The sequence below is a fragment of the Chanodichthys erythropterus genome, chromosome 17 (assembly GCF_024489055.1).
Source record: "Chanodichthys erythropterus isolate Z2021 chromosome 17, ASM2448905v1, whole genome shotgun sequence".
Taxonomy (NCBI): Eukaryota; Metazoa; Chordata; class Actinopteri; order Cypriniformes; family Xenocyprididae; genus Chanodichthys; species Chanodichthys erythropterus.
Genome location: NC_090237.1, coordinates 14,906,870 through 14,934,584, shown reverse-complemented (window position 1 = coordinate 14,934,584; position 27,715 = coordinate 14,906,870). Strand labels below are relative to the sequence as shown.

The window sequence follows — 27,715 nt, the reverse complement described above, 5'->3', positions numbered from 1 at the left end:
TACTACTGATCTCAAAAGTGTTTATTCCCGTCGCCATGGTGACCGTGTGGGCGGTGGCATCGAGTTGACGTTTGAGAGCAGACCAACCAATCAGCTGAAAGAAAAGCTCGCCAACGTCACCGTTGAAGTGAAAGACCGTTTTTTTTTTACTAGAAGTCAAGAGCTTGGAATGTTACAAGGATAGAAACAACCAAAATGTCTCCGTTATTATTTGTACTGTCTTGAAGACCATCAGCGAACTATCGTGTATCGGCTGGAAGAGTTTAAAGTGGCTTGCGTGGAGGGCTCACTTACGGTGGGCTCTCCCTTAAAGGAGCGGGTAGGGGAGAGGAGAGGAGGATGGTCTCGCTCACTCCGGTGAGTAATGCTATGAATGCTCGCACTGCACATTCTTGCTTTGCCGTTCCCACTAATTTACTGGTCCGATTTGGAAGCTTCCAGACGTTTCACTAATTACATAACATCGGCCGGCGAGTTGTGCTGCGAATAAATCTCGAGTTGGGTCTTTATTTCTCCAGTCCCGCAGATTTAATGCATTCATATGAATGGAAAGCCTTTTTGTGTTCGATAAATGTGATAAGCGTTAAGTATCGTGTAATTGTATGTCAGTCGGGTGCAGTCTCTCTCTTCTTTTTAAGCAAATATAAATAGACACTTGATATTTATTCAAAGTGCTCATGTTTTCGTGCTTTCTTTTATCTAGTAACGTTACTTGGTGAAGTTTAGTGATGTAACGCTGTACACTGCAGCCATCAGCGCGCACTCCATCACGTGACACGCTGCTCTAGTACGAGAGACTGGGAAGCGTGTAACATATTCTTAAATCTTGATTTTCCCTCATTTGTCTGCTTCTAATTAAATTTGTTTATAAATCTACAACTTATTAATAAACTGTGTAAATTAGTGTCATGTATAATTAGTTACAGCATATGCAACTAACACACAACCGGGAGTAGTAAAAATATAAAACATAGGATTGTTTAATAAGATTAAACAAAAAGGATAATAAATATGCTGACATTTGCCACAATTATGAGATTTATAAATCCTTAATATTTTTCTCACAGATATGGAGGTTAAAGGGTTAGTTCACCCAAAAATGAAACAAAATGTAATTTATGACTCACCCTTATGTCTTCTACACCCGTAAGACCTTCATTCATCTTCGGAACACAAATTAAGATATTTTTGATGACATCCGACGGCTCAGTGAGGCCTCCATAGCCAGCAATGCCATTGAAACTCTCAAGATCCATAAAGGTACTAAAACACATACATCAGTTCATGTGAGTTCAGTGGTTCTACCTTAATATTATAAAGCGATGATGAGAATACTTTTTGTGCGCCAAAAAAACAAAATAACGACTTTTCAACAATATAGTGATGGGCCGATTTCAAAACACTGCTTCAGAGCTTTACGAATCGGATCAGTGATTCGGAGCACCAAAGTCATGTGATTTCAGCAGTTTAGCCGTTTGATTGGAGATCCGAATCACTGAATCAATTCATAAAGCTCCGAAGCAGTGTTTTGAAATCGGCCCATCACTATATTGTTGAAAAGTCACTATTTTGTTTGTTTGGCGCACAAAAAGTATTCTCATCGTCGCTTTATAATATTGAGGTAGAACCACTGAACTCTGTTTTTACTACCTTTATGGATCTTGAGGGTTACAATGGCATTGCTGTCTATGGAGGCCTCACTGAGCCATTGGATTTCATCAAAAAATATCTTAATTTGTGTTCCGAAGATGAACAAGGTTTTATGGGTGTAGAACGACATGAGGGTGAGTAATAAATTACATTATTTTCATTTTGGGGTAAATTAACCCTTTAAACTGATGGTGTTACAGCTCATTACTCCAGTCTCCCCCATTAAACTCCATGTCAGACTTGTTCAAAGCCACAATTTCAACAGTATTTTTCTTAAAACTTACAGGTAGCCTAAATGATAATCTTGTTGAGTTACATAAGATATCAAACCTAAGTATGGTTTGTATGTATGGTTAGTAGTGTTACAGTAAGTCATGGGTGTTGGTGGTTACTTTTAAAGGTTACAATCTCCCATAATTACTGAACTATTAAACTCTTCCATCATTACTTAAATCTTACATTCCCATATTTATCCTGACAGGCTTTTCTTGACCTTTGCCATGTCTGTTACTCTATTTTTGAGGTATAAAGCCCAGTTAAACAAGCCATAGACATTTTGAGTTGAAAAGAACTGTCATATTAGCCTACCTGTTTCCCAGTGCTATACCTAATTTAAGTATGACAATAATTTAAGATCTAGCATTTTTAATTTAGTATAACTATATAAATACAATATAAAAATAAGTATAAACAAAAACATTTAATTATTTTAATATAAAATGTTATATTTAATTTTTTATATAGATATAAACATTATTATAAAATATTTTAATTATTATTAAAGTAATTATTTAAAAAAATCATAAAATTATTGAATATGTTTATATAAGTGCATTTAACTATATATAATTATAATAATAATACTGTAAAACCAATCCTGCCCATAAAAAGTCTTAATGTGATTCCTTTAAGTACAAATTGGAATGCAGGAGTGTTGAATGACCCACCGAGGTCATAGGCAATTGCTATATTTACCAGCTCAGTAATATGATCTCTAGCATTCTGGATCACTGTGCTCATGCAATCCCTCCCTGGTCCTCTCACTCTGGGGCTACAGCCTTTTAAGCAACACACTGTCCATGGAAAATGCTACCGGTGAGCCTCTTCTCAAATTTACTCGCTCTTTTCTTTAACTTTAAGCTGTTTAGACTGGTATCCAGTGCTATGAGGTCTGTGGGGGAGAGCGCATGACATTCTCAATCATCATTTATTATGTTCTCTATTGTTAACCGTTCAGCCTAACCAGGATCTGGATTGTAATGGAAGTCTGGCATTTAAACTGATGGCTGGAAATACTGAATGTTAGTTAACTTAGTTTTAAAAGAGGCTCTCATTTATAGAAAATATATGAACATATATATGCTTTTATATTTCTTGTGTATTAATCTTGTCTTGGCCAAATATTCCTAAACTCTCCTCTGTGTTTTTTGTTGTCTTTTTAGGTTTGAGCAGTGAACAGTGTATGTAAGGAATAATGAACCACCACCTCTGTTTTTCCGTCCGCTAGAACCAAGAACGGCTCTACTTACAGTAGGTACCCCTGAACCTAACACCCACCTGCTAGCGGAGCGCACTCTGCACACATGATACCGAAAGAGAGCCGTGACACTTAAAAACAACATTCAGGGTTGCAGTTTGTCTCTGGAGATTTTTAGGGTGTGTTAATCTAGTGCAAGTTATTGGGTTCATCCATTTGAAATTGAAAAACACCAAAGCTGTTTTGTATGTCTATACACCTTTTTTTAGTTTACCTAATTTTAGTTTACACGTTAATCCCCATGTTGTCATTGTCTCGTTTTCATAGACAGTGGCCCTAATGTCAGTCCGTTATAAAATCTGTGTTCCACATTCAATAGTCAGGTTGTCTTCGCTGACTGTAAATGATTTAAAAACCTAGAATGATGTCTTTAAATTTGTAGTCTAATGTTTTCTTTTACAGAATGAATAAGCTTTGAAAACCCATGCTAGACCTGTGGATGTTTGATGTGTGTAAAGTCCTGTTTTATGACTCGATAGCTGCAGATATAAAAGGTAGATTTTGAGTTTGGTTTGGCAGACTGAGTGTTGTTGAGAGGCAATTGCCTTTGGTCAGATAGGGGAGTGGTTTGGGGTGATGAGGGCTGAGGCGTCAGTTTGGCCACTGAGCTCTTATCTGCTCACATTTCAGGGTAAATATAGCTGTACCCAAGACTTTGCCTCCTCAAGTTTTCAGCATATTGTTTGTGTTGCTAACAAAAACACCTGCATGAGTTTATGAGTTACTTACTGTCACTGAAGTCATTTTTTTGAATGGCATAGTGTTTTGGTGCAATAATACGGAGGGCTTCCTGGAGACCATGTACATATGATACTAGGGATGTTTCTACCTCAGAGTAAAAAATAAAACAGGTAATTCTGAGACTAATGTTTACATTTAAAGTCAAATTGTAGAATATTATGTCACAATTAATAGAAATAAAGTGACAATTACCTTTTTATTTTTTTACTCTGAGGTGACTTTCATAGCTTTCCAAATGTGGAAGAGCTAAAAGTAGGTAATGTGACGTGTTAAACGTGAATGTTAAGGAGCAATGGTGGTGTGCGTGTAATGACAGCACATATATCAGCATGAATGCAAGTGCGGATGTCTGTCAGGCATCATGGCTGACAATTCCCCACCTGTCACATGACACTCCCACAGCTTAGTCACTGACCACTGACTAAACCTCTATTTCACACTGGACTTGACTTCCTTCATGCTGAACCAATGGTCTTTGGGAAATGTTTGTATTGTAATACTACATACACACACACACAAAAAAAAAAGCCTATAGTCCAAACTTATTCTATCCGCTTGTTAAGTCCGTTAATGAGCGCTATTTATTCATATTAAACATCAATCATTTAAAAAAGTTAAACATTTTAAATACTTACAGTCTACACAACAGTCTCCGTGCTCACAGCGTCACAGATATTAATATTTTAATGATTTATAAAAGATGAATCATTGTCTGGCCATCAGGAATTTTGATATGGAGATAAAGGTTGTAATTATATATTTTTTGTAGTATCACACCACATCGTGTATGTATATTAGCACCATTTGTTGTTTTCTTGTGGTATGAGATAGAGCGTTAGGACTCGGAAGCGCTGCTGCGTGACGTCAGACTTAACAACCGGATTAAAAATATTGTTTAATTTCTTTATTATGTTTCTTTATTATGAAAGTTTCTTTATTAATTTTTCATTGTAAATATTTCTCACAGAAGATGATGACAGGCAACTGAGCCAGCTTCTATGATTGAACTAAATATAGTCACTGTCCCGGAACACTTGCCATTATATACTTAAAACAATAATATCTTGGTCTAAACCTAAAATAATTTACTATATATCACTTATATATAGTACAAATTGTAGTTTTAATATTTGTAGTTTCTGATTTTCAAGACAAATGACAGAGGAACAGTAATTTTTTAATTTGCAACAACAATATTTTTAGACTCATAAGGAATGTTCACACATTTATTTGGAAATAGCAATGAAAATGAAACATCTTGTTCTTTTGCATTTCTTTTATGTGTTATTTGTTGAATTCGAACAAAATACTGCTGTTCTGCCCATACTACTTCTGAATAGGATGTCAGTTTCATAAATTGTATGAACATTATGGAAATAAATGTTTCACGTCACTCAAACATACACTGTAAAAAAAACAAAAACAAAAAGTTTTTACAAAATAATTTTGGCAGCTGTGGTTGCCAGAATAATTTTGTGAAAAATACAGAAAAACTGTAAACACATTTACATAACAAACTGTAAATTTTACTGTATAAAACTGTAATTTAAGAAAATCTGAATGTAAACCAATAAATTCAACAATGCACACTACTACTAAAATCTGTTTTGTACCTTTAACATATACTGACAACAACCATAATAATGCAGGTGGTAAAAGAGAAAGCCACATTAAGAATCAGAGCTCATCACAAGTAGCTTTTCCACTAGCTGAAGTATTTACTACTATAAAGAAGGTGCAAACAGTCATTCACGCAAACGCAAAACACCATCATGGTAAACCACAATACTTAAATAATGCAATAAACATTCATTAAACAACAGAAGATGGAACATAAAACCCTATTGAACATAACTGATAACAAAAAACTATTAAGAAACATGATTATTTAAACAAAATACTTTCAAATGTGGAGTGTCACACAGGGAATTGTGGCAACATCAGTTTACAGATTTTGACTGTAAATTACACATTGATTTTGTCTTTTTAACTAATAAAAAAAAAATCGTAAAATTTACAGCATTTTACTGTGAAAATTGGTTTTACAGTTTTTCCCTGTATATAATACAGGAACTTACTGTTAACCTATTTACAATTTTTTCCATAGCATTTTTACAATATTTTACCATTAAAATCACATTCATTTTTTACAGTGTAGGCTATATGGAAATGGAAGAGTCCTTATGTGGTCACCAATGGAGCCTGGATGGTATCTAGAAAAGTTTGGCGTTGTGCCCAAACAAATTCTTACTGAAAGCTCAATTTTTGAGATATCAACCTAAAAAAATTTTGAAACACAACTTGATTATATTTTAGATTTTGGCTTTGATTTTCTTGCAGTTTTTAAAGTAAAACAGTTTTGTAAAATATATATTTTATATAAATTATAAGAAATCATATTTTTACATTTTCCTAAACTACAACTTCAGTAAATATTTTTTATTTCAGTTTCATATTTTTCTTTATAAGGAGACCAAACTTAAGTCTGTGCTCAAAAGTATTCAAGATTTAAAATAATTTAAGTTGGGGTCTGTTCCCTAAAAATGCGAGTGACAGTTAAGGTTAAACATTTATATTTATAATTGAATATGTTCATCACAAAGTCCTAAAAAAAATATGTAAAATGGTTTTCACAAAACTATCATAGTTCCAATCACCCTGATGTTGTGTTGTATGGACTTTCAAGTTTAATCCCTGAAACCTGTGAAGAAGATGCCTTTGGATTAAACTTTTTTCCTGTTGTTTTGTAACAATCTCGACACACAAAAACTAAAGGTCTTCTATCTGTTTTTAGACTCTTTTTTTGTGGTATTAGTGTAGCGGTTTGAATATAAAGGTGGTTGCTCATTATCATTTGGTAGGGTTCTTGTGGCTATTGTTCTTGTGGGCATAGAGAGGGAACACAATGTGAAAGCAGCGGAAAACTGTCTTAAGAGTTCTCGTCTGGTGAAAGCATGTTAGCGTCGGTCTGCCATGTGCTTTGGACTGCCTCCAGTGTGCTGCCTACCCCAGATCTACGTGTTGAATTATTGATGCGTCTGTGAACGCTGTACTCAGAGAGAGAGAGAGAGAGCACAGAGACAGATTAAAGAAATAAGAGCCATCTCACTGAACCTAACACGGACCAACAACACCAGATACTTTTATTTATTCAGACGCTGCACTGCCTTGTGAACAGGACCCCGTCTCTCCACAAGAACAAACTGTGCCACTTTAAAGGGATAGTTCGCCCAGAAATGAAAATACTATCATTTACTCACCCTCGAGTTGTTCCAAATATGTATGAATTTCTTTTTTCCGCTGAACACAAAAGAATTATATTTTGATGAATTTTCATTTTTGGGTGAAATATCCCTTTAACACAAACCCTGGGAGCTCTCGTTTCATTCAAACTGCGGGGTCCTCAGTGCTCCACTCGGGCTGTAGCACCAAACCAGGCCTCTATAAAAACAATGGCACATTTTGTTCCGCAGCTTCATTCAGGGTCCTGTGCTAGCAGAGATGCCCCGTAGGTTGTGTAATATGCACCCCTCACAGTGTGTGTTGTGTTTAGACAAGAGTCACATGCTGCTATTCATTGAATATGTTTTCAGGATCAAGCGCACAGAACACAAGAGACCTCAGGACATGACACAGAGTCATTCAAAATTCATAACAAGTAGTGTTTATATCCTACCATTTTTGACTAAAATTGCCCAACTGAAGAGAGATCGCTCTTCCCCTAAGGCTGAAGTACACACGTAATGAAACAGTCACTGAAAGTTTGTTCAAAGGGTTTTTGAACAATTTTGGAGCTTGTTGTATGTGATTAATGTCTCGTCAGTCAGCGTAGATGTCAGATGGTGCCACTTCGACAAAAGCCCATAAAAATAACTTTTATTTAAACATGGCAGATATGAATGCACAAAATATCTGTGCCATTTTCAGCTGATATTAGAGTTTTTTTTGTTGTTGTTTATCAGTATCAGCTGGTATTGGATTTTAAATTGTGCATGCTAATTTCCCCTATTTTTACATTTAGATTATCTTTGAGTAGTCTTTAATGCTCAGTTAAAGTTAATCTTTAACAACACTCTTGATGTAATAGCAAATCTCTAAATTAATAATTATTTTTCATACAGTACATTCCAAATTCAAAACAATTTAAAACAATTGATTGTAGTTTTTAGTGTATTTACTTGTTTATTAGATGAATGATAAAAAATTACGAGGTCTAAAATAATGAAACGTATGCATGGGTGAATAGTTCACAATGGTAACATATATTCAGAAAAGGTAACATGTATTCAGAAAATAGATAGGGTGAATTTTTTAATTCAAGCCAAATTTAACATGAAAATAATGATGGGTTTATCTGTATTGGTCTGTAATTTTGCTGAAAAAGCCACACATTTTCTTATTATGGTTCTCATTTTGTTCACAGAGTCCATGCAGCCAGAAATCTCTTCAACTCCGGCTGAGCTCCCAGCATGTCTCGTGTCTCCTCTACGGCGAAGCGCTATGCCGGCTCTTCTTATACCAGTCACTACAGCTCATATGGCTCCTCCCTGACCCCATCACTGGGCTCCTACGAGAGGGACAAGCTGCCCTATAAGAGCTCCTCCTCAGGCTTCTCTTCCTCCAGCTACCTGAGCTCAAGCGCCAGCCGCTCCCGCAACTACAGCTCATCGTCCGAGCCAGACCGGGGTCGGCCTATCCCTCGCACAGATTTGCTAGCCGGCCGGCGCAGCGAGAGCCTGAGCCGCACCCCGGCAAAGGGCTATGGCTCGGGCCTTAATGGAGGCTCGGGATACAGCAGCTACAGCTACTCTCCGGCCACCACCAGCTACCTCTCCACCTCACCCGTGTCCTCCAGCATCTCCCTCAGTCGCAGGAAGTCAGTGAGTCAGAGCGATTTGACGCATGATCTGTCAGCTCTGGGCCTGAGCGAGACCTCCAGCGGCAGTGGCCTGAAGCAGTCCTACCGGAGCCGAGGCACTGACGCATCTGACTCCTACAGCAGCACTCGCTCCAGCTACAGCCTATCACGGAGCTCCACGCAGGAGGGTCTTGGCGGAAGCGGCCTGAAGAGCAGCAGCAGCCGATTCTCCTCCAGCTGTCGTTCCACTTCACCAGTCAGAGAGGTAAGAGCATGGTAAAATTACCTAAAAGTACCTATCTATTTCCATAACATACTTATGTTAGGCTTGTGTTTTTCTCCGATCCTCAAATTTACATTGCGCTCCTTTTTCAAGTGTCCCACAAGAGCCCTTCCTCTCAGAGAGTTTGTGCTGAAAGGCTTCAAAACTAAAACAGCTGTGTTTCAAATGTCTCTTGTGATATAAGTGAACACATCTTCGGAAGCTGCAAATGATTGATGTGGTCACATATATTTGGAATAGTATATTACCATAAAACTCTTACTACTAGTGTTTAGTGTGTTAACTGTGCTTTGGTCAAAATTGTTAAGCCCTACAAACAAGCACAGCAAAGCTTTTTTAATTGTTTACAATGTTTTCAGATTTTTTCCCCCAAATCGTGTAGCCCTATTATGATGCAACATGCTCTACTTGGCCTTTCATTTCTGTGTGACAAATTAACCAAAAAGAATTTCATCTGTGATTTTCAACATCTAATTCTTGACATGAGACATTTCTACTCAAAAATTAATTAAAGGGGACCTATAATGCCCCTTTTAAAAGATGTAATGAGTCTTTTGTGTCCCCAGAATGTGTCTGTGAAGTTTCAGCTCAAATTACCCCACAGATCATTTATTATAGCTTGTCAAATTTGACCCTATTTGGGTGTGAGCAAAAACACTTGTTTTTGTGTGTTTCCCTTTAAATGCAAATGAGCTGCTGTTCCCGGCCGCTTTCCAGAAGAGGGCGGAGCTTTAACAGCTTGCGCTTTGGTTGCTCAATAACAACAAAGTTGGAGAATCTCACGCAGCCAAAATGTGTATTGTCAATAATGGTGTTCAGCCTTACATTGTTCAAACCGGAGTCGGACACTGATGGAGAGACTTAGTAAGAAGTTACAACTTTTAGAATGCAACTGGACGTTTCTGAACAGTTAGTGGATAAATTTGTGTAGTTGCTGTGGAGTTGATTCAACTCATCGACTAGCATGTTAATCTTTTGTGCAAATCCAGCATTGAATTGACCCTCGTTTGTGAAGCAGTCCAGCATAAAATAACGGCATGGCAACAGCACTCTACTACAACAACTCTTCTTCTTCTCTAAAACTGCCCAAACTGGCCTTGCCCCCTTTGTTGCGTGTTTCCGGGGGCAGGATTAATATAAATTTTGGGGTTTGTGATGTCACTAACCCAGGAAGAATCTCATTATAGTCCCTACCAGCCATTTGTTGTAGTCATTAAAAAGCAATTTCTGTAAAAGAAGAAATCTTCCCTTTGCATTGAACTTTGAGCATCGCAACTTTGCAGATGTTGTTCATGCTTAAACAGCAACATTACACACTAAAGTTTAAAAAGTGAAATCATAATCAAGGACCCCTTTAAAAGTGCAAAATAATACTATTTAGCAGGTCATGTGACAACAGTGCAGCATACTACTGTTTGCTTTAAAAATAAACAGTACAAATTAGAGAGCATACTTGCACAGAATAAGGTAAATATAGTATGTTATTCTGAACATAACCTATGCTGCTAAATTTATAGAACCCTGCTAGATTAATAGAGCTTCTAAAGATTGAGATTGAATTGAAATGTCATGTCATTATGCCATGCTAAATAAGGCGCTGTGGAATACAGTCTGTGGCTATTCTTTTAAATGAATTGCTGTTTATGTCATTAATTTAGCTAATTCTCAACAAGGGAGTCCAGGCTAAATGAGGACCGCTGAGCAGTAAGGTCTGTCTGACTTTAAAATGATTAGTCTAGACTGCATTAGTTTACACATGAGTTTCAGAAACTAATCAGCTCAACAAGTGCAAGTCTGAGTGCTTTTGTCAACTTGATTTAATTGCTGCACTAATGCTTCAGATATCCAGGTCATTTATGCCTTGTTACTCCAGGCTATTTGTGGACTAATGCAAGAATTAGAGGATATGCTCTATAATTCTTTCAATGCTTCAAGACAGTCAGACTATCACTAAGCAGACCATTATTGATTTATTACAGTTGAAATGGAGGAAAGTATTAGTTTTTTTTGCTTTCTTGTACTATAGGATATAGGATAAAAAGGCTTTCACTGCATTCCCAGTGTTGCCACAAGAGGTGCTATAAGGAGCATTAGTGGAAACTGTCTTTATGTGTATATATATATATATATACACACTTTCTTGATAAAATTTGCACTATATGAATTTGAACTTCAGTTGATTTAATTTCTACTTCCTTAAATTAAAGTTTGAATTTCAATCCTAGTTCCTGTTGAGATCAAATTCAAGATTCTTATTTAGTAATCAAATTTTTGAATATACTGTTAAAATAAAAAGGCATTCTTAATTCAGTTCTGACTAATGCACAACCCTGAACTTGTGGCATGGTTAAAGTTAGTAAAGCTGTTAACGTATTGTTTATTTAGGTTTATTATTATCATTGTAACAATGTGTAGTGGGCTGGCACAGACATCTGAAGGTAATTCTATCAGCCTCTTGAGTACTGACATTTGTAACCATCACATTAATGCAAGTATGCACAATAGGCTTACAGGGACTTTTTTCTGGCCTAATATGTCCATGTACTTATCCTAGTTTATCCAAAGTATTTTTGCTGACCAAATCAGTTTTATCATTATGAGGAAGAACACTGGCTGCATCGGGTTTACAATTGGCCCCGTCTCTGAGTACTACTAAACTATCTTGTGGTTTCCCAGCCGATGGTAGGTTAGTGTTACTGAGTCTTTGCATGGCTGGGCCAGTATTAACAAAGTTTCCCCCGCCACAGTCTGTTTCTTTCCATTCAGTGGTTTTATTGATGATGCCAGTCTGTCTCAAACAGAGACACTTTTTACTTCTTAAGCTCAGGAGTAAACATTTCCTGTCACGTTTTCTACTACTTACTCATTGTGCCAAGATTTTTTATATAACAGGTCTGTTAGTATGTAGGCTGAGCCACAATATTAAGTAACCTCTTTTTTTAAGCTTATTATGTCCTGAAAACATTTCACATCTGCTTTGATGAGGCTCAAACTCCTTTTTTGCCCCCTATTTGGCACTAGGTTATTGGCAGCAGCAGCCGTATAACTCGGAGACCGCTGAGAAATCAGAACTTCTTATTCTCTACACATGAGGCCCTTAAAGAGGAAACCGAGTGAAGACTGAATTGTCCTTCTGAGTACAAAGTGTCTTGTGTTTAGAAAATATGTGTGGATGTGGCAGCTGAGGTTTGAGGTTTACTCGCTGTGGAATTGAATTTCACTCACTAATTTTTAATCACCACATGTCCTCTTTTATCATGAGAGCATCCAAAATTTGTGCTGCTGTTTATAGCAAGTCAACTGCTATTTTAAAGGGTGGTCTTCACACATTTCAGCAGTTTGTATTAAATTAAACTTTAGTGGTGCCCTGATGCACATCAAGTGTTTTGGCTGAAAGCCAAGGTGGATCTCTGGCACTCATTCAAAGTGTCTAATTACACATTTCAAGAAATGCATTAATCCTTCCTGTTGCCTTTACCTTTTCACCCTTGTTGTGTTATGTGGCGTGTCGAGGAAATGTTTTCATTTGCTCTTTGTTGTGTACATAGACTTAGTCATAAGACTGGAAGGGATAGAGTGATCCTTCTACCTCTCTGAAATGACACTCCAGAAGCAAGTCAGCTAACTTCCTGTTTCTATATAAACACAGATGAACACGCTCAGCATTCTACAGTTTTCCTTACTATTAAATCAGCTTCAGTGAAATATAGCATGATTAAGACAGTCATAAAGAAAAACATTTCTGCGTCATAAAAACTAGATTCACTAAACGACATAGCGCTTAACTAGACTGCTGCTCGATTATGGCAGAAATCATAATCACGATTATTTTGGTCAATATTGAAATCATGATTATTACTGGTGGGTGATATAATCAAAGTCTTATTTCATGATATGTGTAATTTTAGAATTTTAGATTTCACAATTATCGATACTTCAGCAAAAACTAATACTAGGTTAAAGGTGCTAAAGAGGATCTTTTCGTCGACTGAGAAACCAAAGACTGTTACTGAGTTTTTGAAATGAGCGCATGCAAAAGAACAACCCCCCTCCTTCACAGCTCATTTCGAGGGAACGCCTCCCAAAACTTGTGCACGAGTATTGGAACAAGAGTGTTTACCACCAGCATTCGCTGTATCGTGTTAGTGGATTCATTATCTCAGACTCACCGCAGGTAACTCATAATCTGCAGTTGTTATTCCTGTCTCCTGAGAAAAACATTGCATGCGGCGCCTGTGGAGTGTGGAAAGTTACTGGAGCGCGCAGCCGTGCTCGTCTCTCACAAGGAACGTCACGGCAGTGATTGACAAGCCAGAGGGCCAATCCGCGCACGTCTCTCACAAGGAACATAATGGCAGTGATTGACAAGCCAGAGGGCCAATCATTTACGCGATGATCGCGTAAATGATTGGCTGATGTTTTTAAGGCCCTACCTCGTGCACAGATGATGTATATTAATATTATTCCTTTCAGTGCACCTAATAAATAGTCTTTTATCAGTTAGTAAAGACAGTTTAAAGTAATATTGCAAAAATGTATAAAACAAAACATCCTCTTTAGCACCTTTAAAGGGTTAGTTCTTTCTGGGCCTTGAAAGGTGCAATGTCGTTGCTGCCAATGTGTGGTTCAGAAACCTCTCGGATTTAATCAAAAATATCTTAATTTGTGTTCCAAAGATGAACAAAGGTCTTAGGGGTTTGGAATGACATGAGGGTGAGTAATAAATGACATAAATTTCATTTTTAAGTGAACTAACCCTTTAACTAATGTAAGTAAAAGGTCCTCAAAAGCAATACAATAAGAACAAAGAAAAGAATAACAAACAAAACCGACAAATAAATACAACAGAACAAAAATACTAATTAAATAAACAGTGCATTAGGTTTTCAGGAAGATGTACTAACAGTGGTATTCAGATAAGTAATGGCCTACAACAGAAACTGAATATAGTAATCAAGTGTAAAATCGCACTGCTGTATACATTAAACATACTAATCCTCATTACAACAAAAGTTATTCATTCAAGAACAGCGAGTGAATTTTTCTTTGTCCTTTAATGTGATTAAAATTTATGACAGACTGCAGCAGGTTTATTCAGCTGCTGTCACTTTAAGAGCTGCACGGATCCAATATACTACACATGCCTTTCCTTTCTCAACAGTTTACATTCACTAAAGACATAACCGACTGTGTTTATAAGGATACTCGCTAAACTGCATTTCAGTATTTTTGTGTGTCGGCTATTTGACCGTTTAGGCACGAATCCGAAGCCCACAGTATACTTTGCTTATGCGTGTTCCACCCCTTCTCGGAGCACACGCACAGGAAGCCACCTGGGGAACAGTATCTCTTTCATGGCTTAATGTCCTTTTAATAACACTGTTTAATATCAAGCACGTCCTGCAGTTTAGCAACGGTAGACTGCATTTTACAACACACACTTATTCGGCTGTTTTGGATGTTAAGTTTGGGTTTGGAAGGAAAAATTAATTACGATTAATCGCACTAAACTAACTAATTGTAATACAAAGTCTTCATGACATGCAACTGCAATATCTTACTAACTAAAATGATGACAGTTTGTCCAAAAGGGCTGCGAGATGCATGTAGATTGTGGCCTTCAAAAGTGACTTTGTTCTCATTTAGGTAACTTTCATGTTACATTATGTGTGGTTAAAGCGTTTTCACTGTATCTGGGTTGCAGCTGATGACATTTGACCTGCCATCGTATAAGCATAATAGCCTCAGTCTGGTGTTCTATTTTGGGGTTTAGTGTGTTTCATTGCCCTGTTCCAATTTCTCTGCCACTTTTACAGGCAAAGTTTAATGCTTCTCTTTAGTACTTTAGTGAGGGCGACCGCTGAGCTGAGTTGAGTATGGAGCCAAGCCCAAAAGATTAGACATATTGTCCCACTTTTTGTTGCTCTCACCATTGTTGGTAGTTGTTCTGTTTTAAATCTGATTATGTGTCCTCAGATTGAGAATGTAGCAAATAACCAGCCTTTTTTTCTCATTTCCCCCCTCTCTTTTCATGTAGCTGGGCATAACATTATATGTATATTTACAGCTATTTGTTTTTTAATTTGCATGTCTTATTGGTAAAGTTGTATGACAGTTTAAAGTGATAGTGAATGGCAAATCTGAGGTTCATCTTATACAAAGTTAAATCTACAAGTAAAACTCATCTATCACAAACTTAGCTGATGAATAAATAATGACAGTATTGATATTGTCAATGTCATTGATACTAATGTTAAACGTGTTCAAGCAACCTACTGTTGCAATGGTTACTTTCTCAGGCATGCGCCATTCCTGTTGTTTATGAACATCTTTTGACAAGCTGCTACTTAAAGGGATAATTCACCCAAAATGAAAATTCTGCCATCATTTACTCACCCTCAAGTTGTTCCAAACCTGTATGAATTTCTTTCTTCTGCTGAACACAAATATCAGTAACCAGTATGTTTTTCCCTCATACTATGGATTTCCCATATTCTTCAAAATATCTTCTTTTGTGTTCAGGAGAAGAAAAGAACAGAAAAAATTGATTTTTTATTTTACTTTATTTTGCAGTACATGCATTTAAGTGTACTTACTGTGTACTTACCGCAGAAAGTACTGGGTAATATAAGGTAGCTACATGGGTTAAAGGTTTAGTTCACCCAAAAATGAAAATTATGTCATTAATGACTCACCCTCATGTTATTCCAAACCCGTAAGACCTCCGTTCATCTTCGGAACACAGTTTAAGATATTTTAGATTTAGTCCGAGAGCTTTCTGTCCCTCTATTGAAAATGTATGTACGGTAGACTGTCCATGTCCAGAAAGGTAATAAAAACATCATCAAAGTAGTCCATGTGACATCAGTGGGTTAGTTAGAAGTTTTTGAAGAGAATACAATGCTGAATAATGTTGTAGTTTTTGTTATTTTTGGACCAAAATGTATTTTCGATGCTTCAAAAACTTCTGACTAACCCACTGATGTCACATGGACTACTTTGATGATGTTTTTATTACCTTTCTGGACATGGACAGTCTACCGTACATACATTTTCAATGGAGGGACAGAAAGCTCTCTGACTAAATCTAAAATATCTTAAACTGTGTTCCGAAGATGAACGAAGGTCTTACGGGTTTGGAATAACATGAGGGTGAGTCATTAATAACATAATTTTTGGGTGAACTAACCCTTTAAGGTTAGGTTTAGGGGTAGGTTTAGGGTTAGTACCTAGTTATTTCCCAGTTATTGCAATTACTATAATAAGTACATAGTATGTACATGGGGAACAGGACTGTAAAATAAAGTGCTACCAAATGTTTGGAACAACTTGAGCGTGAGTAAATAGATGACAGAATTTAATTTTTTGGGTGAACTATTCCTTTAATGTATGCTTGCTTGTTACAAAAAACATTTGAAAATCTTGATGAAACGTATATGTTTATATGTAAAGAGAATATGAACTTTTTGAAGTCGTGTTAGCTTTAAATGAGGAGGGTAATTCAGAGCCCCACCACCAAACTGCGCACTCTGCCTGAGGTGTCTTTTCGATGTAAGGAATGTTGACACTGATTTAGAGTGTTCCGTTTTTAGAGCCGTGAAAGGTTGTTTGAAAGTGGTACATTTAAAATGAGTAATAGGTCCTTGACGACCACATGATTATTGTAAATCTCTGTCATTGTGGCGTGTTTAACCCGCTGCCCTCGGTGACGTCGTATTCGCTCATCAAGCTCGTGCGCGGAGCTCGTGTGGGCGGGACTGGCACTAGTGAAAAGAAATGGACCCGCGCGCTGGCTTCAGCCTCCAGCCTGCAATCTGACAGCTTCAACTCACTGCCGTCTGTTGTCTTTGAGAACTCGTCTACTTTGACACACGTGAAGGAATTGTTCTTTACATTCGGGAACAACTTTCTTTGCTTTCTGTATTGTGAAAAGTGCTTTAATTGTAGTGTGTTGGTCAGCGCGCGTTGCTTTTTATTCGTCCCCAATGCTGCCTCGCACCGCTGTAGAGGTCGTTTCCTGATCAAGTTGCTTACCTGAATGACTTGATTAAAAAAGGACACTGGAATATTTCTTAAAATTGGTGTTTATACACCACAGAAGGATTTGATAATGCCCATCATGCGACATTCATACACAGTTACAATACCGGAGGAGCCACCTGCGACTGCGTTCCCACTTCTAAGACAGGACATGCGGAGGAAAAACTCTTTGTCCGGCTCCATGCTGGTCTCTACATTCGTTGGGCTTCTGATTAATCACGCCAAGGTATGAATACACGCTTCTTAGGTGTATTGTGGCAAGCAGTTTTAACATGTATTCCTTTAAACACAGCTGTATCTATTTTTATATTTATTATTAGGCCCATTTATTATTTTCACTACTACTTGTTCATAACATACCAGTAACAATTCTATTGTAACATATCGCACATTTTTGTCATTGAATACTGTCTGAGTTTCTTACTAGCGTGAATTGGTACTTATTCCAGGTTGAGTATCTATTCATTAGGTACTAGTGCTTATTTCTCAGTTACAGGAAGCTAACATACTAGTCCACTCAATTGGTATTTGTAAAACGAAAATAGACCTCCCCAGTGTGGAACTAGTGGGAAAAGTAGTAGTCATCAGATTACTAGCAATAAAAATATGCATTAGTTACATAAAATAGATTAATAACGCATGAATGAGGTTTATTGAGGCCCATTGAATAAGCCTTAAAAAGTAGTTCATGATGTGATGTCATTAATATTGCACTCACCATGTCAGTAAGCTCTAAGTCATTGTAATGTGACAGGTCAAAGCTTGTATAATGGTAAATTAATCTTTCTTGCATTTGCTGTTGCAGTGCATTTACTTATTTTAACCACCGAATGCTGTTATATTTATGCTGGCATGCCACTTTGGGATAAATTGATGAATCAATTATTGCTGCTATAATACCTTACATTGAGTGTGACAAAAAGCACACACACCATTATTTCATTGAAGTGAAGCAACAGCACAATGCAAATCAGCATCAGCCTGCATTCAGCTGATGTATGACGCATGATGCAGTTCAGAATGGCCGCTCATTGTTACGTAATGAGCAGAAATCCCATTAGAGCTCACTCCTGCATCCGGCCGTGCTCTCAGTCTAACCCCGTGCTACAGAGGTCAGGACCAGCCTGGCATACTACCGGCTTTGCCGCTCAGCCTCCATTATCTGCCTCGCGATTAGTTTCAGCCTCACGGAATGTGCTTTAATATTCATCAGGACACTTATATATTAAAGGAGCCATATATTTGGTGCCTAAATGTTATACAATAAAAATGCGTCTTTTAAATGAAAGCTTTTTTTTCTCCTTCTACACCTGCAATGATTGAACTGACTTTTTGTAAAGCCTTATTAAACAGGCACAATAGAACAAACATGATTATCTTGATATGAGAAACATGATTGTACACGTGATTGTCTTCATGCACCTTTTGTAAGTCACTTTCCTTGGTCACCCCTTTTTGACCTGGCAGTGTATGACATGCAATTGTGATTGTAAAGGACATGGTGTACCAGCGGGGCCTTTATCTTTATTTGTTGAAACAGGACTGTCTAGATGGAGTGTTTAGTACCAGTATAACACCTAGACATAGCCCCAGTACATGGGACAGAACCCAGTGCTCCCACCCATATTACACACACGTCTTAAAGTCATGCAGATTCTGTCCCTTACTGTGGTTGACAAATTATGGCAAAGGAGTATAAGTTTGAGGAAATTCAGGTCTTTGAACATTGTCAGAGTTAAAAACATTTTTTTTTTTTTTTAAAAGTGTTTAAAGGAAAACCTCAGCCAGCAAACAGCTGGGAGATGTGTGGAATTCTTAGGCTGGGAGTGAGACAAAGTTGACATAAAACAAAGACGGTATAAACTCTAAACAGTACCTGACGGGTTCATCTTTAAACCAGAGCACTTGAACTAATATTTATGTGGGTCAGTGTATGCTGATGTCTGAAGGCAGTCAGTCTGGAAGTTTTATCTGGGCTTTTGCTCCACATTTTCCTTTCACAGCGAGCTGTTATAAAAGCAGGATTAGTCTTCCCTCACCTCTGTAATGGGGAGTACGGTGAACAGAACACCGTGACCCACTTCCACAGTCTCCGGCCACCAGAGAAATGGAGAAAAAGAGTGTTATAGAGGAGGATTTGACATCTAAAATCACTCTGTATCCACAACATTTAAGGCAGAAACCCATATCAAGTAATTATGTTCTAATGCTTCATTAGACATTGAAATAATAAAACTGCAACTAATGCATTAAAGTTCCTCACCCAGTGTTGACAGCTTAGCCTTGCTGGAGCAATTTCAATAGAGACTTTCATTATGACTCTCATATCATTTGGGCTGGTGTTCTTTTAACAAGTTTCTCCAGGAATTTTGAGCACCTTTCACATGTTGTAAACTTACGAGAAGGTTATTAGCTGCACCACTATACTGAGAAACAACCACAAGCTCTTTGGCAGCAACAACAGCATCATCTCATTAAACACAGCAGAGGATGTCTACTTTACAGTGAATCACCACTCCCTAAAATAAACCTACTTGACATGCAACAGGACTTGTGTTCCCCATTTGAGGTTCATATTATAGACTTCTCAGTTTTATTATAGTATAAGGTTGGACGTTGATATTTGCAGATGTTTGTAAAAATCCTGTGAGAAGATGTGGCCATCAGAGATGGCTGTCGTGATCAGTGTTGCCGTGACAATGACAAATCGGCCAATGAGCAGACATCCCGTGTGAAAGGATGCTATTTTTGGCAGTGCTTATATTACTCAACAGAGTAGGACAAGTGAGCTGGTGAGCCTATTCCTGTGAAATGGGTGTTCAACAAGCATTTTCCATGGAAGCGTGGATTTAGATAATACCCAGTTAATGAGTTTGTTAAACATTACTGGTGTGATATATAAACTGTTTGTTCCCCAAATATTGACTGCTGTTCCCTCAGTGGCCAGGACAAATGTGGTCAGTGTGAACATCCTGGCCAGCACCGAGTAAGTTCGTCAGAGTTCCTGCACAGGGCGGATCATATTTCCCCTCCCGTGCATTGGCACGACAGAAAACAACATAGTGTCAGATTACTGGTCGGTCCACTTTAGCACTCTAGCACCTCTACCAAAACATATAATATGGAAACATGGATCTCCATTTCCTGGAACAATTGAGAGACTTGACTTAAGGTGCAGTCACATTTAACGTTGCTTTCATAATCCAGTCATTTTAATAGGAATCAACGCGATCAGCCGTTTTGCACAAGGGCGAACAATTTCTCCACTGAGATTTCGCTCATATTTAAGTCGCAACATTGACCAAAAGAAAGGTTTGATAGTGACTTCTGTATGAATAATGCTTAGTGCATTACACAATGGCAAAATGTTGACTAATTTTGACCAAACCAAAAGAGAATAATGTTTCAGTGCATTTTACAGCTTACTTTAAATGTGTAACTGCTGACATCTAGCCTATAACCTGTGCTAATGTTCTGTCTCCTCTCTGTTTTTCAGAACTCAAAGAGTGCCCAAGGCCTGGTGGGGCTTCGTAATCTGGGAAATACGGTAAGTGTTTTTTAATGGGATGTATTGACTGTTCTTAAAGGTGAAGTATGGATTTGTATTCTGTGGGACTTTTGGCTCAACCAGTGGCATGACTTTTGAGCTGGACTACCTGTTTGTCCAACAGTGGGAGACGTGTTGAAGCTGCTTGTGATGCAGAAATGGCACGCTTCACCTTTAGAATGTGATAACTACAATTCCTCTGTTCACACACACCGGCAAATCAATTCAAAATATCTCGATTAAAGAGTGTAAGATCTACAGTGTTGACCAATGTCCTTATTCACACTTGTTTTCTTTTTATATCGTATATATATGTCGCATACGACACGTCCAACATGCTAGAAATAGATAAAAACTTTTAAACTAAACGGCAAGAAGCAGAAATATTTTCATATCGCTTTCACATTCCTCTGTCTATTTCCAATCGGCGAGATTATTTTTCATGATGTATCTTCGCTCTCGCACTCACTTAACTTGCTTTTGCCAAGCAACAGTATGTGTACAGTCCAAAAATAAACCATTGCACATTGCAGTCAAGTCTGCTGCTGCTATGAAACTCTAGACTATGTGTCACTTGTTTTGTAGCTACCTTTGCTTTTTCTGATTTCTGCTTAGTGAGCATGTACTGTCATTTTGGTAAATATTTTTATGCCTAAAATGTATAATAAATAGTCAATTATGTCAAAAACTAATTTAATTAAAAATATTACATGTTTTATCATGCCTAATGCCACTTTGTCTATTTAGTGCTTAATTTGGGGGCTTTTAAAAATAAATCAATTTGATTAAATAATTAGTATGTCTTGTAATTCATTTGTTTAATCGATAACCAGCCCAATATGAATATTTTTTCCTCCTTTGTCTCTTTCTCTCGTTAGTGTTTTATGAACTCCATCCTCCAGTGTCTTAGCAACACACAGAGCCTGCGAGACTACTGTCTTCACAACTCCCACCGCCGAGACCTCAACAACAACAGCCGCACAAACACTGCTCTAATGGAAGGTGAGTGTGCTCGGCACAACACGGTTCCTGCCGGTCTCACAGCGGTCAGTGCTTTCTTCTTACTGAAACCTTACTGAAAGCCTCTCTTTGTCATGAATACAGAGTTTGCCAAGCTGATCCAGACAATGTGGACTTCTTCAAGCAGTGAAGCCGTCAGCCCCTCTGAGTTCAAAACACAGATTCAGAGATACGCCCCCAGATTTGTAGGCTACAAGTAAGTCTCATGTTACATACATCTTATTCTGCTCAAAGTGGAAACAGACCAGCACCACTCACATTTTTACTTTCTTTTTTGTTCTTTTTCAGAAAATGTAAAATACTACGATAAATACTATATTGGTTATCTGCCGATTTATTTTATCTGCTTTTCATACTGTACATTGTAATTTGGTAGTGCCTCAATTAACTCAATTCATGCATTTAAAGGGGTAGTTCACCCAAAAATGAAAATTCTGCCATTAATTACTCACCCTCATATCGTTCCACACCCGTAAGGTCTTTGTTCCTAATCTAAATTAAGATTTGATGAAATACGTGAGTTTTTTTTGTCCCTCATATAAAGCAAAATAATTACCACATTCAAGGTCCGAAAAGTAGTAAAGACATAATTAAAATAGTCCATGTGCCTACAGTGGTTCAACCTTAATGTTATGAAGCAACGAGAATACTTATTGTGCGCCAAAAAAAAAAAAACGACTTTATTCAACAATTTCATCTTCAGTCTTCTACGCTGTTTACGTTTTATAGACAGTGCAGGCTTCCAGGTTACGCCGGCTCAGTATTGTCCGACGCTGTTCACGTGAGCAGCAAGATGGATGCGTGTGATGCTGTGTCTATTACAATGTAAACAGCATAGGAGACTGACGGGAGAGACGAAATTGTTGAATAAAGTCGTCATTTTTGTTTTGTTTTTGCGCACAAAAAGTATCCTTGTCGCTTCATAACATTAAGGTTGAACCACTGTAGTCACGTTGACTATTTTAACAATGTCTTTACTACTTTTCTGGACCTTGAATGTGGTAGTTACATTGCTTTTTTATGGTGGATAAAAAAAGCTTCTCTGATTTCATCAAAAATATCTTAATTTGTGTTCGGAAGATGAATGAAGGTCTTACGGATGTGAGTAATTAATGACAGAAATTTAATTAATTTTAATATTGAATATTTATCAGGTTATTGGCCATAACATGAATATAATTACCTGATTATCAGTAACAATGTAATATCTTATTAATGTGATGTAGTTCAGTTTATTTATGTTTATCAATAGCTGGCTGTGGTTCTGTAATGTATTTAGATGTTTATGTAATCTTTCCAGTCAACAGGATGCTCAGGAGTTTCTACGTTTCCTGCTAGACGGCCTGCACAATGAAGTGAACAGGGTCACTGTTCGGCCTCGGGGAAACATAGAAGACTTTGATCACTTGTCGTAAGTGTACTCTCTGTACGAGTGTGGGTAGTCCAGAATGGCATGTTGTGAGCACTATTTTGTAATTTATATGTCTTGTTAATTTTCTTTAGTGATGAGGAAAAAGGGAAAAAGATGTGGGCTAAGTACTTAGAGAGAGAAGACAGCAAAATTGTAGGTGAGTGCACGCTATTATTTTATCTAATATGTATATTTAGTTTTATTTCAGTATTATTTTGATTAACAAAAGTAATTTTCATAGTTTTAGTTAACAATAACAACACTGCACTACACACAGATCAAACAGCTTTGGGTTATCGTTGTGCTCCATTACTAAGCACAATTCTGCCGTGTCTCTGTCTGTCCTCAGATCTGTTCGTAGGCCAGCTGAAGAGCTCTTTGACCTGCAGTGAATGTGGCTATTGTTCTACTGTGTTCGATCCCTTCTGGGATCTTTCCTTACCTATCTCCAAGGTCAGTTCATTGAAGTGTACATGCACATTCAGGATTTATAATGCACACTTTGGAGAAATTAGTGGGTGCTAATGGTGTTCCTCTGCCCAGAAGGGCTATGGAGAGGTGAGCCTTATGGACTGCATGAGGCTCTTTACTAAAGAAGACGTGCTGGATGGGGACGAGAAGCCGGTAATTAATTTCATTCATTCCTATCATTTTAATAATGTGGAAATGGATATATATCGAAGCATCTAATTGTTCCATCTTTTCATCCAGACATGTTACAGATGCAAAGCCAGGAGACGATGTACAAAGAAATTTACAGTTCAGAAGTTTCCTAAAATACTAGTTCTTCGTATCCTTTTCTAATGCAATCTGATCTCGTTGTGATGTCACTGGGATGTCGTCTGTGTGTTTGTTGACAGTAATCACAGAGAAGGTCAGGGTGTGTTTGTGTGTGCAGGAATGTGCTGATTGAAGCGTTCAGTGACAGGTCTCTCTGAGATTAACAGTGTACAGTCTGTTCTCCTTAACTGCTTCACTTGTTCAGATCTGAAGCGCTTCTCAGAAGCTCGCATCAGAACCAGCAAACTGTCTACTTTTGTCAACTTCCCCATGAAAGATCTGGACCTCAGGGAGTTCGCCTCTGACAGAAGCAGTGAGTGAAGACACTTCAGTCCTAGAGTGAATGTGCAGCGACACTTGGCATGACATGAAAATTCTGTTTAAATTCTGTATAGATCTTATTTTGAACAATTTATCCATGCATATGTTTGAATAAAAAATTGGATCTTGTAATTTTTTAGTTAAAATGCCATAACTGGGTCTTCCAGTGACTCTCTGTTGAAGTATGCCGGAAATCTAGTCATTTAGGGGCTGTTTACAGGACACCATTTTCAACTTTTTTTATGCATTTTGGCTGTTCATTTACATGACAACAGCGTTTTGGGGGCCTGAAAATGCAAACCTTTGAATCTGGAAGAGTCCTGCTAGATTTATAATTATAATGCAGTATTTATATATTTTTCTAGAGATTATTAGAATTTTGGTTACACAGTAAACTGTATCTGGTGTTTAATTCCACCCTGACTGTCTTAATCTTCTTCCTGTTTCAGGTAGTGCCGTGTATAACTTGTATGCAGTGTCCAATCACTCAGGCACGACTATGGGAGGCCACTACACAGCGTACTGTTGCAATCCTGAAAACGGGGAATGGTACACATATAACGACTCCAGGTACTTTCTTTACTTTCACCTCCTGCTCTTTCTTATCCTGTTGCATAACTGTGTAGAGTACCACCAGGTAGATTTCCCAAAGGTATATAACCTCATGGTTAGCATGTCAGCAGAGCTCCATTCCACCTTCTAGCTGCTATTATTTTCCTCGCTCCTGTTCCTTCACCTCCCTCCCACTCACTCTTCCTTAAAAAGTGCTTCCTTCAGTGCTGCTAATCTCACACACGCACATCTTCTTTCTATTGTATTGGCCAGGCTGAAAAATTGGCTGATATTTGGCCATTTTAATACTAAAATGTAATACAAAATTGTATTTGAAGAAATAAAAACCTTGAACTCACAAATTCAGTTTATATATATATATATATTCAGACACCTTGAACATTTCATTCATTATTGCAGTTTATTCACTATAGTTTATTGTTAATAAAATATGATCTCATAAGATCTCATAGTTAAATTATGATTAACTATTGTGGATTAACTTTTATTTGAAGAAATTTGTTTAGAATAGGCTATCATATTTATCTGACCTGTTTTAGGGGCATTCAGTATGGGATTTAGCTGTTCATAGATTAAGTAGTTTAATTCAAATGGATCACGTAGACAGACTGGGGGGTTTAGACTAGTTGGTTGCAAAATTTAAATTTAAACGTTTATGAAATTAGTTGTTGCGCATATCCCTAATAAATATCGTGTATCACAACCTGAAGGTGGACATGTGTAGATTTATATTTTATACTAGTAGATTGTGTACGACAGGTTTTTCATAAAAGTTTTGCTTATGTTCATAGTTTAGAGGCCTTGGAAATTTGCATGTCGTATATAATAGAGTAGGTTTTATATGGTTAAAAATTAGATTTTGAATCGCAGATTTTCAATAAAAAATTGATTGTCAACAAAATATGTCAATTTCTTCTTCCAGAGTCACGCCAATGTCAACCAGCCAAGTTCGCAGTAGTGACGCCTATGTGTTGTTCTACGAGCGAGCTGGACTCTGAGGACAGACTGTGCACAGAGATAAAGTGCAGGACTCAAGCCCCTTGGGCTGAAGACACATTACACACAATGCTGCTTCCTCTGGCCCATAATGCAGAATGAACATTGCTCTCTGCTGGCCATCGGGAGAAGTGCTCACAATGCCCTTTCACACTCCACCACTGTGTTAAAGAGGCCCTCACGCCTCTGTGTGTTTGTGTGCGAGTGTCAGGGCGGCTCTTCGTCAGGCAATAACCCAAGTGGCTCCGACTCAGACGTCTCTCTATGCACTGCAACCAAACTCTCATCCCGACGCGCCTTCCTCTTCATCAACAACGCCTCGATATTAAAAACTTTGTTTTACTTGATCTTTGTTTTTTGGATTTTCTTCATGCTTTTTTTTTTTTTTTTAAGTATTTGTCCACCCTGTTAACCTGGGACATAAACCGGATTGAGACGCCCCCTAGTGGGCTGCTGAGGAGTTGCAAAAGTGCACTGTTCCAGTATACCCTGTTCTTTTCATCACCTCTTCTGTTCACCCCCACCCATCATCTTTTCTGTGTATGCTTTGTTCTCTCCTCCACTCTCTCTTTCTTCTCAACTTCCTGAAGGAGTCACGGGAGTTTGTTGTGAAAGTCTGCGGTGGTGAGAGAACGGCGTGTGCCGTGACTTTTATTCAGTGTGGCTGCTACTGATCTTTGAAATGCTGTGAATGGAAATGTGGTCGGAAGGATAAGAGGATGGGAGGAGAAATGATGCTGACAGTATATGGATCCTTGATCTCATGCCATTTGAACAACATGGAAAGAATGTTTTGCAAAAGAAAATCTGTATATTTTTATAAATGATGCAATATAGAGAATGTACTATATACAGTGGTGCTGAAAATGACCCATTACTGTTGTCAGTTAATTTAACAGGTAAGAGAACAGCATCTATTTATGCTTACAGGTCAGGAAATAATGTGATACGAGTCACACTGTGGCAGTCAAAGTATAAATATATATATATATATATGTATGTATGTATAAATTTTAGAAGAATGAAATGTTACAATCCTCTCATGAGTTTGTGTTTTGTCTTTGCTTTTTAATTCATGTGACCATGCAGCTGTCTTATGAAATGAATGAAAAGGGTTTATTTTCTATTGAGTATTATTATGGGAACTTTTATTTGAGATTTGGGACATAAAGTTTAAAGGGTTAATTCGCACGAAAAATAAAATTACTCACCCTCATGTCGTTCCCTCATAAGACCTTTGTTCATCTTTGGAACACAAATTAAGATATTTTTGATGAAATGCTAAAGGTATATATAACTCCTCTATAGACAGCAATATAACCATCACTTTCAAGGTCCAGAAAGGTACTAAAGACATAATTAAAAAAGTCGACGTGACTGCAGTGGTTCAAACTTATAATGTTATGAAGCAACAAGAATACTTTTTGTGGTTAAACCACTGCAGTCACGTCGACTTTTTTAACAATGTATTTAAAACCTTTCTGGACCTTAAAAGTGAAGTCATATACCTCTTGGATTTCATCAAAAATTTCTTCGTTTGTGTTCTGAAGATGAACGAAGGTCTTAAGGTGTGGAATGACATGATGGTGAATAATTAATGACAGAATTTTCATTTTTGGGTGAACTAACCCTTTAACACCTTGGATTATATATACTATTTTTATATGCATGTGTTTGGGTAAAATGAGCATTTTTGTTTTATTCTATAAACTACTGACAAGTAAAATCTTTGCCTATTTATCCTAAATTATACTGTTTCTCAGTAGGGGTTAGCTAGTTTGAGAGCAAATGTTGGGTTGTATTTACTGTTAAACAATTATATATATATATAAAAAAAAAAAATCTTACAATAATGTAGGTAATAGCGTTTGATTGGTTGCAAACAATCACTTCAATATGTATGAAAATCAATTATACTTATGTAGTTTGTTTTATATTTTAAAATAGCTTTTATTTTA

General features: G+C 37.5%; 1 protein-coding gene across 7 annotated transcripts; it reads left to right on the top strand.

The window, feature by feature from the left end:
• Positions 1-182: 182 nt before the first annotated feature.
• On the top strand, positions 183-27,010 carry usp2a (ubiquitin specific peptidase 2a). Of its 7 annotated transcripts, none has more exons than XM_067365839.1 (14): positions 183-357; positions 3,093-3,180; positions 8,352-9,051; positions 20,606-20,656; positions 21,535-21,658; positions 21,761-21,872; positions 22,977-23,087; positions 23,180-23,244; positions 23,437-23,540; positions 23,631-23,711; positions 23,799-23,877; positions 24,073-24,180; positions 24,638-24,758; positions 25,684-27,006. In XM_067365839.1, exons 3-14 carry the CDS (start codon positions 8,398-8,400, stop codon positions 25,757-25,759), a joined length of 1,686 nt encoding a protein of 561 aa, XP_067221940.1. In that variant the 5' UTR covers positions 183-357; positions 3,093-3,180; positions 8,352-8,397; the 3' UTR covers positions 25,760-27,006. The 7 variants fall into 7 exon arrangements, with proteins under 7 accessions (XP_067221940.1, XP_067221938.1, XP_067221942.1 ...); XM_067365837.1 differs by lacking the exon at positions 183-357 and adding an exon at positions 2,637-2,745; XM_067365841.1 differs by lacking the exon at positions 183-357 and adding an exon at positions 2,637-2,745 and having other exon boundaries at positions 23,634-23,711; positions 25,684-27,000.
• The last annotated feature ends 705 nt before the right edge of the window (positions 27,011-27,715 follow it).